The following is a 15,424-nucleotide window of genomic DNA, read 5'->3' as shown; positions in this document are numbered from 1 at the left end:
CCCTCCCAGGCTATAATATCAGCCCTCAACTGCCCCAGATTTGGCGCATCATATTTGTGCGCCAAATCTGGCGCTTAGCCTCGCTCTTCCACGCTGCCCTGGTGCGGTGGCAGGGGGTAATGGTGGTGGGGTTCATGTCAGCGCCAGCTGCCATGAAGCCCAGGTTAGTAATGAGGGGCATCTATAAGACACCCCCATTACTAACCTACAAAGAGTTAAAAAAAAAAAAAACACACTAGACCCAGAAAAAAAATTGTTTATTTGAAATAAAGGACACAATTTTATTTAATTATTAATTTACTAAAAAAAATAATTACCTGTCCACGTTCCTGCTCTGATCTCCCATGCACAGCTGTCACATCTGGAGATGTGACAGCTGTCATGGCTGCTGTATGCTCACACTGCCGGGAACACGTCCGCTCCCGGCAGCGTGAGCCCCTGACTAAGGTCACCGGAGTGCATTCAGTCAGTGCAGCTCTGGTGACCTCCTTTACGGCCCTGCTGTACCGTGGGAATTTCTCACGGTCAGCGGGGCCGTAAAGGAGCTCACCGGAGCAGCGCTGCCTGAACTCTGGTGAACTCGCTTATGCAATGACGGGACTGCTTTACGGCCCCGTCATTGTAGCGGCGGCGGTGGTTTAGAGCGGTCACATTTTATGTGGCTGCTCTAAACTGGAGATCTTCGTGGGACACTCGTGGACTACTACAGAGGGGTAAGGATACACTTTTGGTTTATTATTTTATATTTTATTACAGGAGATTGATGGCTTCGGGGAATTAGGTGTCTAGGTGAGTTTAGGATTTATTTTTTTATTTTTTACTTTATTTTAGGTGGCGTTCGGTGGGGACAGGTAGTGTATAAACTAAATTTATTTTAGGCAACAACTGGCCACCAATGAAATGTATTTTTAAAATTTGTGGACCAAAAAAAAAAAATGGGGACTGTAAATTAAAAAAAAAATAAAAAATAAATAAGTAAAATCAAAAAAATATGGGGGCATAAAAAAATAAATAAATAAAAATAAAGGGGCAAAATATAAACCTATGGGGGCCAAAAATTAACATATGGGGGCAGTTTAAAGGACACATTAGGGCAATTTTAACAGCGGGATCAGGCTGATGGGAACTACTGCTCCCATCGAGCTGATCCTGCTGGCACTAGTGGACGGGGGACAGACATAGGCCGATGGGAGTAGTAGTGACACATCGGCCTATGTCTGCCTGCACGGAGACACAGCACAGAGCACCCGCAGACACCGGCAGACACACGCAGACACCGGCAGACACACACCACACTAATCATGACCGGGACATTCAGGTCCATAATTTTGTACCACCCCAGATGCTCAGCCATGATCCAGGAAGACGAGAATGGTATGGGATTCTCGTCTTCCTGGAATGGGATGGTCTGGGATGGCAGGAATGCCACGGCATGAGGTCACTTCCCATTTGCTGCGGTCTTGTGTTCCAAAATCGCAGCAAATGTGCTTCAATTCCGCAAGTAGTTTTACATACTTGCAGATTTGAAGCAGCTCAATGCAAGTCTATGGCGGCGAAAACGCAGCTCTTCCACAAAATAATTGGTAGTGCTGCGTTTTTTTCCGCAATGATAATCCGCAGCGGGAATGTCCGCAGCATGTGCACAGCACATGCGGATTATCATTGGGGAACATGGCAGGCCTTCTACCATGCGTTTTTAATGCGTTTCCGCAACGTTTTTGCTGCTGCGGAAGCCATTAAAAAACGCATCGTGGGCACACAGCCTAAGTCGGTTTTTATTAATACCAACGCGTTTCTGCACCGCATCGGCTCCTTTTTCAAGGTATCAAAACCAAGAGCTTCTCAGTAATGCAAAAATGCACATACTACACAGATAATAAACATGGAGAGTCCCTCATGGGATACTTGGCCCAGGTGGTCTATGTGCCACCTAAAGTACTGCCCTTGCTCACAAGACTAATTTCTGTCACAAGTTCTGTATGGAACCACTAGAGCTTATTGCACCAGATGGTGGATATGGATGACAAGTAACAGGATCCTTACTGGAGCTTGTATGGGAAATGACTCTCCCCACAGTACTGCCATCCATTTTGTATATTAGTTCTATGGATTACAATCTCAGGACCTGTACAGTAGACCAGCTACAAGGAATGCAACTATCAAGAATTAATTCAACTTTATATTCAATAGCCAGAAAGATACATGCTTTCCTTACTAGTCATAAAGGTCTCTGGAAATGCTAGCACCTACCCAAGCTCGCCCTGTTAGCATCTTTGATTGACATCCTATGTTCATGCCATCAATGCCAGATGGTTAACAGGATTTTGTCTCCAGATCTGCACAGAATGCATTATTGTTTGGCTGAACATCCATCTGCCTTGGAGCAGATGTAACCAGGAATGGTGATAAATCTGTATGCGTACTTATTTTAGTATTCTCTGGTTACGTTTAGTTGGTTTTTCCCATGAAATACCAGCAAATTATCACTTATTCTGTTATACCGGTATACAACCTCTTTAACCGAGGCTAAAATATTACCATAGCTAAAAAAATTAAAATCTCACAATTCCTTCACTAAAGTTGGCTAAAGACATGAGATATTTGTATGCATCAGTGTTTTTGTACATGTGCTGTCCATTATTTTTTTAGATCATAGACACATTACAAACACCAATTTAGCCATAACTGGAAAGTAAAAATACCTATGTCCGAGACACACCTATAAATCAGAATTAATAACCAACAAGAAAGGAAGGTGCAGAAAAAGTCTCACAAAATGAATGACTTTATTAATATAAAGATTCACATCAAATATCAAGGTTTAAAAAGAAAAACAGAGAGCTTCAATGGAGGGCTACAGACACATACTTAGACTTGCACAGTGCAAAATATGCCAACATGTCAATGCCTCAAGATTATATCTCAGTCAAGAATAGGGCCAAATAGAGTTAATAAAAACTTACATAGTATAATTGTGGTATGGTCCAATAGTGGTGCAGCCCTGGCGCCCCAACACGCGTTTCACCCAGCTTCGTCAGGGAAAGTGTCCCTATTTTTCACTGAGATTTAATCTTGTGGCATTGACATTTTTGCATATTATGCAAGTATAAGTATGTGGCTGTAGCCCTCAATTGAGGCTCTCTGTTTTTCATTTTAGGCCTTGATATTTGATGTGAATCTTTATATTAATAAAGTCATTTATTTTGTGAGACATTTTCTTCACCTTCTTGTCTCGTTGGACATTACAATCAATGTGTCTTTCCACATGTTTTTTTTTGAAGACTGATTGTCTGCAAAATTGACATGGAGACATGTCCATCTTTGATCCGTGTTACTATGTACTGCCCAAATTGTACCGTTTAAAAGAACTGGTCAGTCGATTTCTGCTGCCTAAACCAAGGTCAGCATGAATCAAAACCTGGTTGCACAATTGCAATCGCGTATGATTTTCTCTGACACGCTACGGTGTTTGAGATAAAATATCATTTGAACAGCCTTCCGGGAATCATAAAATTAGGCAAGACTTGTCCAATGAGGCCCCTGGCCAGCGTCTCCTCACTCCTCTCCAGGTAGTGGACAGGTCTCTTTCATTTGTGTACAATGGGAGAGACTTGTCAATCAACTAGAGTGGGGTGTGGAGAAGCCAGGCAGGGGCTGTGCAGGACTTGTCTTAGCTCTCCCTATAGTCCCCAGCCTCTTCTTTAAACTATGATTTCTCTGAAACGCTGCAATCGTACATCCAGGCTTCGATTTATGCTACCCCTGGTTTTGGCAGCAAGAAACAACTGACAGGTTTCTTATGGGTGGAAGAAGCTAAAACATTTTTTTTCATGGATTTCATGGAAGTGTTTTTTCTCCAGAAATGTTTTTTGCAGCCTTTAGATTGGGCAGTGCCTAGTTTGGAGCATTTTCCATTGGGAGCTGTTTCAAAGAAATTACATGCACTTTATTTTCCCATCATTTATTACAACCTGAAGTAGAAAAAAAACTCTCTATATTAACAGCCAAGTGGTTTTACAGTGTAAATGAATAGCAAGAGCCTTTCAATTGCTTTTTCAGGCATTTTTCGGATAAGACCCTCTCTAAAAAAAATTCTCAAAAACTCTGTGTGCAGATACCCTAACATCTATGATGAAAGAAGGAGATGCTACCAAAACTGTCTGGCATAAGCCAACTAATATCTCATGCCATGTCTACTATGATCACCAAAAAGTAACACCTACACCAAATGATCATTACTGAAAAAAGAAACCATACAACTAGAATCCTGCAGAGAGTACAAGCAATTATTTTATTAGTAAGTCCTGTATGAGCTTTTTCCAGCTCTCAGTCAGCATTTTGCAGCTGCACAGACAATAATAAAGAGGGAATGGCAAAGGATTTTTAACCAGTGTGACATTGCCCTTAGCCATGTTTTAATCAAAACCAGTCAATATTTTATGTCTATGTAGATACACAAAAATAAATAAGCTATTATGTCAACATGATGAGTAACTTCCAGAAATACTGTCTGACTGCCAGCTTGTCTAATATATTCTACACTGGTTTATAATGGTAAATAATGTGAATCACATCAAAAATTACGCCAACTCTTAAAGGGAACTTGTCATCAAAGTTGAGGTCATTAAACCACTGCCCGTACGCTATAGGACTGATAAGTACATTATTCATATTGGCAGAAAAATTGAATAGTTCTGAGTATTTATCTGGGAGGTTTTCCTCACTATGAAACCGGGTTCACACGACTGTATAAAAATCGTCAGTTTCATCCAGAAAACTCACGATTTGTTTCTTTTTTGTCATCTGTATACAATCTGTTTTTCTATAGCAGTAGTTATTAATAATTTACAAGACTATCTAGAGTTTCCTATTTAAAAGAATTGCAATGTATCATTAAAAATCAGATGCTATACTGTGGCTCCGTATTGCATGTGATTTTTTTTCACGTACCCATACACTTGAGTGGGTGAGTGTCATCCGATACACAGAAGAAACTAGTGCATGCTGCGATTTTGTTCATATGCTGATTTGATCAGTGAAACAAAAATCACCCATTTGCACTGCCCCATTAAATAACATTGTTCCGAGTGCGTTTTTTTTTTTTTGTTTTTTTTTTTACGGTTAGCACTCAGACCGAAAATACAGTCGTGTGAACAAGCCCTTACAATGTGCTCTCTGCCTTGACAGAAATCCCACCTACTGTGATAAGTTAGCACTATCTTTCAGTCAAGGCAGAGTAGGTGTGCTAACAGTGAGGATACTGTTATTTGTCATCACTGTAGCACCGCCCAGATGACTATGGAGAGAAACACATTGAAATATTTATTTCTCCATCCCCCAGATGCCCTTTAAATAACTATGGTATTTTTTTCTTTTAATGAAAGGTCTCTTAGCCATTAGAAATCACTGTAGCTACAAGGATTTAATGACTATACCTTGAAGGGGTTGTCCGGGACTTTTTAGTATGGGTTTAAGAACTCACAGAACAGCTGCTTATTTTCTGCTCTGTTGACAAGGAGGATGGGGGAGGTGTGACTGTCAATGTCAGGCTGATTGACAGCCAGCTCCCCACTGCCTAACTGAAGGAAGTTGGCTGTCAATTAGTCTGATGTCGGCAGTGACGCCCCATCGACAGGGCAGAAGAAGTAGAGCTACTCTGTTGATATGAGGTCAAATAAAGCAGTAGAATCGACAGGAGCTGTGACCGCTCTGCGTCGGACAGAACAGGTAGGTAGCTAGCAACTACCTGCCTGTCAGTTTTTAGCCCCATGAGAAAAAAAATAATAATTCCGGATAACCCCTTGAAGTCCAAAATCTGAGTTATCAAACAATCAATCATGAAATAGAAATAGAAATAACAAGGAAAGTCCCTATCACCCCATAATTATTCAGACAACAGTGATTTTACTCGTACTAAAAAAAAAAGGACCGATTGTCATCAATTTTTTTGCGCACAAGAAGATTTATCAAGCTTTCCTTATCAAACAAACATGAATCTCAAATTGCACAAGTATGGAATACTAATGACTTCTGAGTCGAGTCCTTTCTTTTTACGGACATATAGACTTGAAAGTTTGATCTATGACTGACCAAAACTGGACATTTTTTTTTTGTTTTGGTGCAGATCATTAGATCCACACAAAAAAAAACCACAGACATGTGAACAGCTACATGGACTATATTGAATACAAGTTCTACCCTAGTTGTATCCAGTATTGTCCAATTTTCATGTTTGTTTGATAAAAGCTTGATAAACCTTCTCGTCCACAAAAAAATAAATAAATATGAAATTCTGATGGTAAAAACTCCTCACTAAACATTGATGTGAACCTGATCCAAAACACCAATCAGTCCATTTTTTGTGTACAAGAAAAATTACTACCAATGTCTGAATGAGCCTTTACAGCAACTGTCCAACATAAGGATTCCTTACTACATTTCTATTGTTTTCTTCCTTGTACTGGGAATTATTTTGTATCCCAGGTTTTGTTCATATCTATTTTTGTATACTAGTAACTTTTGGTTTTTTTCGTAGACTTTTTTATTTTCTTATTATGCGTGCTATGTCCCTTTGCTGATTTGTCACCTCTCCCTCTTTATTTAGGGACAGGGTTTCCCTGTAAATAATTCAGCAACATAGACCCATTTGAAAACGTATTTTCAACCTTCTAAAATTCCATCTTCAAGCTAGTTTGATTTTTTCATCTCATCTTTCCACCTCTTACCAATAATTAACTAATCCTCCTGTCCTCACACCTTGTACCTCTTAAAAGGGGTTATCCGTGACTTTTAGTTTGGGGTTATGGGGCTAAGAACTTACCGGCAGGTAGTTGCTAACTACGTACTTGCCCTACGACGATGTGTTACAGCTCAGACGGCGATTCTCCGGCTTCATTTGACCTCACGTCAACAGAGCATCGCTTTCACTTCCGATCCACTTTGTTGACAGGGCATCACTGCCGACGTCATGCTGAATAACTGCTGGTTCCCTGCAGTAAGGCAGCCGGGAGTCAGCTGTCAATCAGCATAACAACAGCAGTGATGCCCGTCAATACAGCAGAGCAGAAGAGAAGAAGCTGCTCTGTCGACGTGAGTGGTCCGTGAAGGTTGTGAGCTGGAACAGATCATCCCAGGGCTGAACAGACAGGAGGTAAGTTCTTAGAGAAAACTACTTTTCACTGAAATGCAAATGAGGTGGCTTCTGTGAACCATTGGCGTGAACAAAGGCTCAAGGCACCATTACCTTCCTTCAATTTGCATTTTAGAGACTTCCCCAATTCTGAGTGAAAGGGTTCACATGCCAAGAACTAGGGCTGCCTGAACTCAATGTGCGTATGTGCACTTAAACCGCCTGAGCTAGGCCAGCTTACCCACACAGCATTAAGGTGGGCAGATGTCTTCTCCTCCCTGGCTCCTCTCTGCGGCTGCTGCTCTCTACACTGTATAAACGCAAGTGGAGCGAGAGAAAGGAGTGGCTTTGAGGATTATAGTGCAAGAAATTTTATATGTACAGCTCATGACTTTGTTTGAGCTAACCTCTCCTTCTCTCTGAAGCCACTTGCTTGCTTATGGGTGTATAAGCAAACGGCAAATGCTGTAAATCAGAAGCAGGGCAAGTTCCCAAAATGTAGATTGCACTGAGCCATTTGCAACGTCAAGGGAGCTCCGAAACCCCCTGATTTGAATTTGAATTATGAGTAATTTTCTCAGGTTCTGTACCACTAAAATGTGCACTGCTAGTATGATTTTAATAGAGGCTGAGCATGCTTTCACATTGTGCATATCTTCACGTTTGTGGGTCCTGTCGGGGCTTGGGTCCGAACCCCCCCGCAAAATGGGATTCGGACATATGCACTGATGGGGCAATAAACTTTAATGGTGATGGCAGAGCAAACGTGCGATCTGATGTGCAACATTTTCAAACGTATACACCTACTGGAGGCAGACACCCAGACGTAGTAGACTGCGCTCTGCCGAACCATTATAGTCTATGGCCCAGTCGGCACAAATGTCGGAGGGGTTTGGACGCAAGCTCTGACGAGACCCACAAGCGTGAAGATAAGTGCAATGTGAAATCACCCTTAGTCTTCTATTTTACTGTATAGCTAGTTTAATATATTTTGGGGGTCACAGACTCCCTTTAAAAATGTGTCTTTCAGTGTGCACAGGTCTATTACATTTTTCATTGATGCCACATTAAACGGTTTTCCAGTCTTGTGATACTGATGAACTATCCATAGGGTAGGTCATCAATATGAGATAGTTGGGGGTCTGACACCTGGCACCCCCCAATGATCAGCTGTTGTCAGCTCCAAAGGTGGCAGGATATAAATGGTGTATTGAGCTGAACAGCACATAGGAGCTGAGGAGTTCTTGGAAGCAGCCCATACACAGTGGAGGAAGCCTGGACGAAGCCACGCTGCTCAGGCTCCGATCCTTGTTTACATCTGACTTGAGATAACAGCTGATAGGGGTGCTGAGTGTCAGACCCCACTGATATGATATTGATGACTTATCCAAGGCATAGCAACTAAATATATAAAAGTATATAAAAAATATAGAACTTACTAATGTATAATCAAATGTTCCCTTATCTTCAGATCTCACTGTGTTCCTGGCAGCTCAACTTCCAGGGGAACTATGAAAGGATCTGGCTGACTAAATTCACTAGATAAGCCAATATCCTTCCTTGTCTATGCTTAACTGTGAAAGAAAAGGTGTTTGACTTTGCCAGCAAGCACCCTTTAGGCGACTTCGAGATTTTTCACACATGCAAAAAAATGGCTATAGCGTCATCAGTGTTTGGATCTGTGTTTCATCAATGTATGGTCAGTGTTTGAGTTTTTATCATCAGTGTTTCATCAATGATTTTTCACATATGAAAAAAAACTAAATGAACTGCAAACCTTCTTCTATGCATTACAATATTAATCAGGGACAGCATAAAGATTGTACGTTGATGCCAGCCGTTAGCTGTCCATGATTTTCATACCCAAAGACTTGCATGGGTGATATTCATCCGTGATGCTGATAAAAACTGACCTTTTCTAGTGATTTTTCTGCAGACACATTGTCTGGAAAAAAAACATGGACATGTGAACAACTCTACATTCTATAATGGGCAGGTGTTCTAACCACAAATAAAATGTGAAAACTAAACGCTAATTTCTACGTATAAATGACTTTTACTGTGTGCATATGTTCAGTTTTTTAAATAGTTTAAAGTTTCCAAAGACACCAAACAGTTAAAAGAAGTGGCCAGACCACTCTTCAGGCGTTTTCCAGTTTGAAGAAGTTTTTTAATTTACAATACAAGTCAATGGGAATGCTCAAAAGACGTGTGGAAGGCGCCTGGGTCTTTTTAGTGTTTTGCCAACATTTTAACTTCAAAAATCGCTACCAGTTTCTTCATCGCTGAACAGAGTTACAAAAAGATCCAGAAAACGCCAGTAAGAAACCCCCAAACATGCTGAAAAAATGCTGAAAAACACCACCGGTTGTCACAAACCTTGCAAAAGCGCTCAAGAAATTACCAAAGTACCGTATGTTAAATAAGACACTTCAGGATTACAAAAGGCCAAAACGAAGCATCTTTTCCTTGAAAAACTTGGCTTGTTCGTCTACCTAAAAAGAAAAAAAAAATGTAGTGTGCACACACCCTAAGGGTATGTGAACTCAACGTCTTTTCCAGGCAGATTCTGCCTGGAAACCACCTGAAAAAGCACTAAGAAAACTGCAAAAAGAAAGAACATATTGTTGCGTCTTTTTTCACTTAATGGCTTCAAGCTTCGAAACTCGTGAAGTGGCTAAATGAAGTGAACTGTTCATTCTCTTGGCGACTTCCACTTACCACCACTATTAGGCCATGGCCCCACTATCAGTATTTGGTCAGTATTCGGTCAGTATTTTTTCTCACGAGTGGGAGCCAAAACCAGGAGTGGGTGATGAATGCAGAATTGGTGACTTGTTTCTATTATACCTTTTCTCTGATTGTTCATCACCTGGTTTTGGCTCACTCTCCTGGGAAAAAATACTGAACAAATACTGATAGTGGGGCCGTGGCCTTATTACAGTATATATATATATATATATATATATATATATATGTTAAAAAAGACACCGTAAAAGACATCCAAAGAGACAACAAAAAAAGACGCTTCAGGTAAAACACCACTTGCCTAGTGCAAAAAACTAGTGCAAAAAACATGTGCACATATACTAAGGCTGGGTTTCCACATTCAGATTTTTCAGCGTTTTTTAAAGACAAAGCCAGGAATGGATCTTAAATGGAAGACAGCTGTAAAGAGAAAACCAAGACTCCTTTTTTAGAATCCGTTCTCTTGGCACTGACTTCAAAAACTGCATTAAATTCCTGAAAGTTGCAACCCAACCTCATATTATCGCAACTCATTTTATTCAGTAAGGCAGCACTCCTCTTTATTTAGGGTGAGGCAATCCATTCTCAAAACATTAAACATTTCTTCTGCCAAACATGTAAATACCTATCTTGTGGACACAGCATCTTGGCGCATTCAAGTCTTCCAAAATTAATATTTTCACAAAACCTATATAACAAACTAATAAAGACAAACTCTACCCAAATGCCCTATCAATGAAGAGGAAGGCAATCCTTGCCAGACATTTCTCACAGTGGGTTATACCCTGTCAAAACAAAGGATTTTTCTTTCCCCTAAATCAGACATTAGGGTACAGTTGGGAGACATCCCTAATATACATCAGATTGTTGATGGTTTCCATCAAAATTGAATGAAATGTATATTGGTCTAATGCGGGGCATCTCAAACTTTTTTTTTACTACAGTGTCAACAGCTAGAACAGTGTAATGCCCAGCCTAACCATTGGGCATCTTTTTTTGTCTCATGGACCCAACATTACATTACAATAAGCCAAAAACCAAAGATTTATACAGCAAGAAACGGTTCCTTGTGGCACATGATCACATTTGTGAAAACTGCTTTCTAAAAAATGAGGGTCAGCCTTATAGTATGAATACCACTGATCTAGTGAGTAAAGCCAGCTCTACACTCCCCATAATACACTCACTTACATATTGGATAATCCAGATAACACAATGCTCAGATAATCCCCATGTTATAAAGTGATGCCATATCGCTGGGATATTCCATCACCTTATGATTAGTACATTTCCAACAAAGTGTACCTCGCCTGATCCTAAGAATAAAGAGGCCACAGAGGCGGAGAAAAGGGAAAAAACAGCAGAAATGTCTGACCGTGGCTTATTCTGCTCCCCTATTTAGAACATTTAGAATTCAGTAGGAATAGCTGCTTGTCTGAACAAGCATTCTAACTGCATTAAAGGGGTTGTCCAGGTGTTTAACAAAAGTCTGCAGTCTCTCTATGTGACGGCAAAGTTGTGAATACTCACAGCGCGCACCAGGTACGCTGTGAGGATTCTCCTGTGCCAGCGGTGAAACCAGGCAATCATATGACCACAAGCATGTGATATATGAGGGCAGCATGGTGGCTCAGTAATTAGCACTGCAGCCTTGCAGCACTGGGGTCCTGGGTTCAAATCCCACCAAGGACCACATCTGCAAGGAGTTTGTATGTTCTCCCTCTGTTTGCGTGGGTGTTCTCCGGTTTCCTCCCACACTCCAAATACATACTGACAGGGAATTTAGATTGTGAGCCCCAATGGGGACAGTGCCAATAATGTAAAGCACTGTGGAATTAATGGTGCTATATAAGTGAGTAAAATAAATAAAATAAGATATACATACTTCAAGACACATTCCAAAGAGACGTGTGCGGCCTCACTCAATACAAGCGAACTGAGCGAGGCCACGTGTCTAGTCACAATGTGGCAGGGTGTATGCATATAGCGAAATGTGGTGCAGGAGAAGGATGATATCAATACCGTGGATGCTAAGAAGAACAAACAAATCAATTTTGGGACAAATCAAGCTAGACATGTCATTCGAAGCAAGGATCATCAAGCTACGATTTGCCTACTTTGGACACATATGAAAAGATCAATAAGTGGAGAAGGACATGATGGTCAGAAGAACAGAAGGAACAAGGCAAGGATAAAGACCAGAAACCGATGGCTTGATACAATCAAGATAACGGCAGAGAAGACCCTGGTGGATCTATCTAGGCTTGCACAAGATCGATATTCCTACAGAGTGTTCATCCATCAAGTCACAATGGCTCAAAACCAAGCCAAAGGCTGTTGAATAATTATAATAAATACCAGCCAAATGACTGGCCAATCTTGCTGCTGGCACTGGAGAATTCTAACAACGCATGCTGTGCGCACTGTGAGAGCTAACAAGTCTGCAGTCATATAGAGTGACTTCAGACTTTAGTGATAAACCTGGACAATCGCTTCAATATAAATATATGGCCTCCTTTAGTCTTCTTACATTATGCACATTATATATTTTTGCACTTGTAACTTGGACTTCTTGAGGCCAAATACTTCAATACCGTAAACATCCTGGCCTAAATAAAACTTGTGTATTATAGGTAAACACTAGAGTTGAGTAAAAAGATTAGCAGGACCCTGGTCCAGTGGCCACATCAGTAGTCCAGACCAAAGCCCTCTGAACCTTCTCCTAGCTGCCAACACCCCCAAGTGCATCTTCGATTAGTAGACACAGCACAACATCACGCATGTGTAGCACTGGGCCTGCTAATCAGAAGAAGTGCCAGGGTGCCAGAAGGTAGGAGGAGGTTAGCAGGTCTACCAACACCGCCGCTGGGTCAGGCTCTTGAGAATCTCTGCGCTGGACTCCAGTAAACAGTAATAATTGTTTAGCACTTTCTGCAAAACATTTACAAGAGAGGGAACATATATGTTAACAATGCCCCAACACCATCATAATAAAATGCATAAAACACAGTACAAGGCATATAGCATGGTGTACTACAGAATAATTAGCAGGAAAATACAGTTGCCTTGCATTGTTGTATTTGTAGATATTAGTTAGACTATTCACCTATAAATGCCGACTCCATTAATTCAGTAAAGCAAATCAACACACAGACATAAGAGCTATCGGGGTGTATTTTCTACGCTTGTGGCTGTCATTGGGGAGATGTGATGATCAGCACGTGACACAGGAGCCCCCCACCCCGCTAGCTCCTTAGTATTGGCTGTAGTGTGGCTCTCCACCAGTAGGAGCGTCTGAGGAGCTCACTGACAAAGAGCACAGCTGTCATAGCCATTCTCCTTCCCTGGGAGTATGGATAGACCCCCAATCACGGCTAATGTTTCCTCTACTACGCAGCCCACCACCATAGGGGCCACTAACACCGCCCCACCTGTCGCTAGGCCTATCCATGACCAGCACAGTCATGTCTGAGTGCTACATGTATGTAGTGTAGGAATAGGACTGAAGGGGAGGGCAGTGGCCTTAGATGCACCATACAGACTAGCTATACTTATACACACCATATAGACACACATACATATATTATATACACACACATACATATATTATATACACACACATACATACATACATTATATACACACACATACATATATTACATTATATACACACACATACATATATTACATTATACATACATATATGTATTACACACACACAGTGTCTGTATCAGTGCACACAGCTGGGGCTCTATGGCACCAGAGGTTACTGTGTGCCTGTTGTCTGACAATGACCCCCAGCATTTGGGCCCCCTGTGTGTGGTGAGGGCACCTCCTCCACCTCCAGCTATCGGTCCAGAGTGGGGGCGGTGGTGGTGCTGCACATTAACCCCCGCAGTGCCGCGGACAGGCTGCTTACCTTGTCTATGGTGCCGGGTAGCAGCCTCTCCAGCAGCCTGCACAGCACCACCCCATCTTTCAGGGACGCCTGCAGGAAGCCCTCCGGGTCGGAAATGGTCTTCTTGGGAGACTCCAGCACCCCGAGTGTTATGAGCCATGTAACGGTCTGCTCTGCTGAATTCATAGCTCACGGAGAATGCAGCCTGGAACCGCAGGAGCAAGGGGGGCAGGGACCCCCAAATCCAGCCCCTTCCCCCCGTTCCGAGGAGATCTGCTGGCGATTTCCCGTAGTTCACATTGAAGCCCGGGCTGCTGCTGCTGCTGATCCCTCCTTTCCTGGGTAGATGCAGATGATGACGCCTCGATGCTGTAGAAATGCAGCAGGTCTGCTCCTCTCTCCTCCTCCCCCTCCTATTCCTGGCTCTCCCTCACTGCCCCCTCTCCTCCATGGCTGGGCCTGGCAGCCTGTCATTGCATACACAACCTGCAATGCCGCCTCAGCCTTAACTCTTCAGAGGATCCTGGCACTGAGAGTGCTGCCCTGCTGCCAGAGGAGAGGAGCCCTGTGCATGGAGCCAATGCTGCCAGTCTTACAGCACATCGCTGGCATGCATCATGAAGTGTCTTCTCCACATAGTATCTACTGACATTCCTGTTATTAGTAATAATTATCCAAATTCTGCAATGATTTCCACAAGCAGACCCACAGCGGAGCCTTGTAATGATAACCATGTCACCCTAGTGCAAATGCCATGAGAAGGATGTCATTAAAAATCTCTAGCATATGAATCTAGTATATTTTCCATTGATTACAGCTTTGCTTTTTTTGGGCAGGTTGTAAATGATAATTTAGCACTAAAGCACATTGATCATAATGGTTATTGATTTCAGTATATGAGTAAGCACTTAAATAAGGCTATATGCACATATAGATAAAACATATTGGAAATCTTGTGTTGCTGTCACTGTTCTGCACATGGATTATTTCCGATTAGTGAGGCTATTGCAGGTTTGGGCAGAATCCACCCAAAAAAGGCTTCTACGAAAGGCATGTTAATTGTTGAGGCCATTTTGGAAACGGAACCGGACAAGACACAGCCATATGAACTGCAACGCGGATCTCACATTGGAATCAATGGCGTTTGCTTTGTGGGGGGTTTTAGTATAGATATTGGTGAACAGAACGTGCATATTCCGTGTCAAACTTTGCAATTAAAAACTCCACTGAACATGCTCTTACTAGAATTGCTACTCCTGCTTAGATTTCTTCTTGCGTTTCTTCTGCCACTGTCGCTATAGGTGTCCAACAATGGCTCAAGGCCTCCATACAATTTAGACTAATGTTGGCCAAGCCCGCCAACATTGACAGGTTCAGCCAACGCTCTAATGTGTATGGGGACATCGGCCAACTGATCTTCGGGGCCCAGGGTGATGTCGATTGGCCATGTTCGATTTCGGTCTGCTGATTGCTTGTTTCTTCCTGAAATAAGGGTGCTAACATCAGTATATAATAATGTCTATGGGAATATATATCAATCGTATAACATAGTGTGTATCTCACTCTTTGCTAATTTATTTTTTTTATTTATTACTTTATGAGATTATATTAAAATATCAAACAAACTGTCACGCAAGGTGTGGGAAAGA

The 15,424-nt window shown here is 41.9% G+C and overlaps 1 protein-coding gene across 2 annotated transcripts in view; it reads right to left on the bottom strand.

Annotated features, from left to right (window-relative positions):
- The window catches only part of ARHGEF7 (Rho guanine nucleotide exchange factor 7), a 118,726-nt gene extending 104,532 nt beyond the window's left edge, over nucleotides 1-14,194 (bottom strand). The window contains exon 1 of one of the 2 annotated variants that reach the window (XM_073664377.1): nucleotides 13,797-14,194. In XM_073664377.1, the coding sequence (XP_073520478.1) occupies nucleotides 13,797-13,961 (165 nt within the window). In that variant the 5' untranslated portion in view covers nucleotides 13,962-14,194. The remainder of the gene's footprint in view (nucleotides 1-13,796) is intronic. The other variant, XM_073664378.1, reaches the window with a different exon arrangement.
- Between the last annotated feature and the right edge of the window lie 1,230 nt (nucleotides 14,195-15,424).

Source organism: Phyllobates terribilis, unplaced genomic scaffold, assembly GCF_046119375.1.
Source record: "Phyllobates terribilis strain yellow unplaced genomic scaffold, ASM4611937v1 Scaffold_2__4_contigs__length_985480577, whole genome shotgun sequence".
Taxonomy (NCBI): domain Eukaryota; kingdom Metazoa; phylum Chordata; class Amphibia; order Anura; family Dendrobatidae; genus Phyllobates; species Phyllobates terribilis.
The sequence above is the reverse complement of the archived record's forward strand: the minus strand, read 5'-3'. Positions and strand labels throughout refer to the sequence as shown.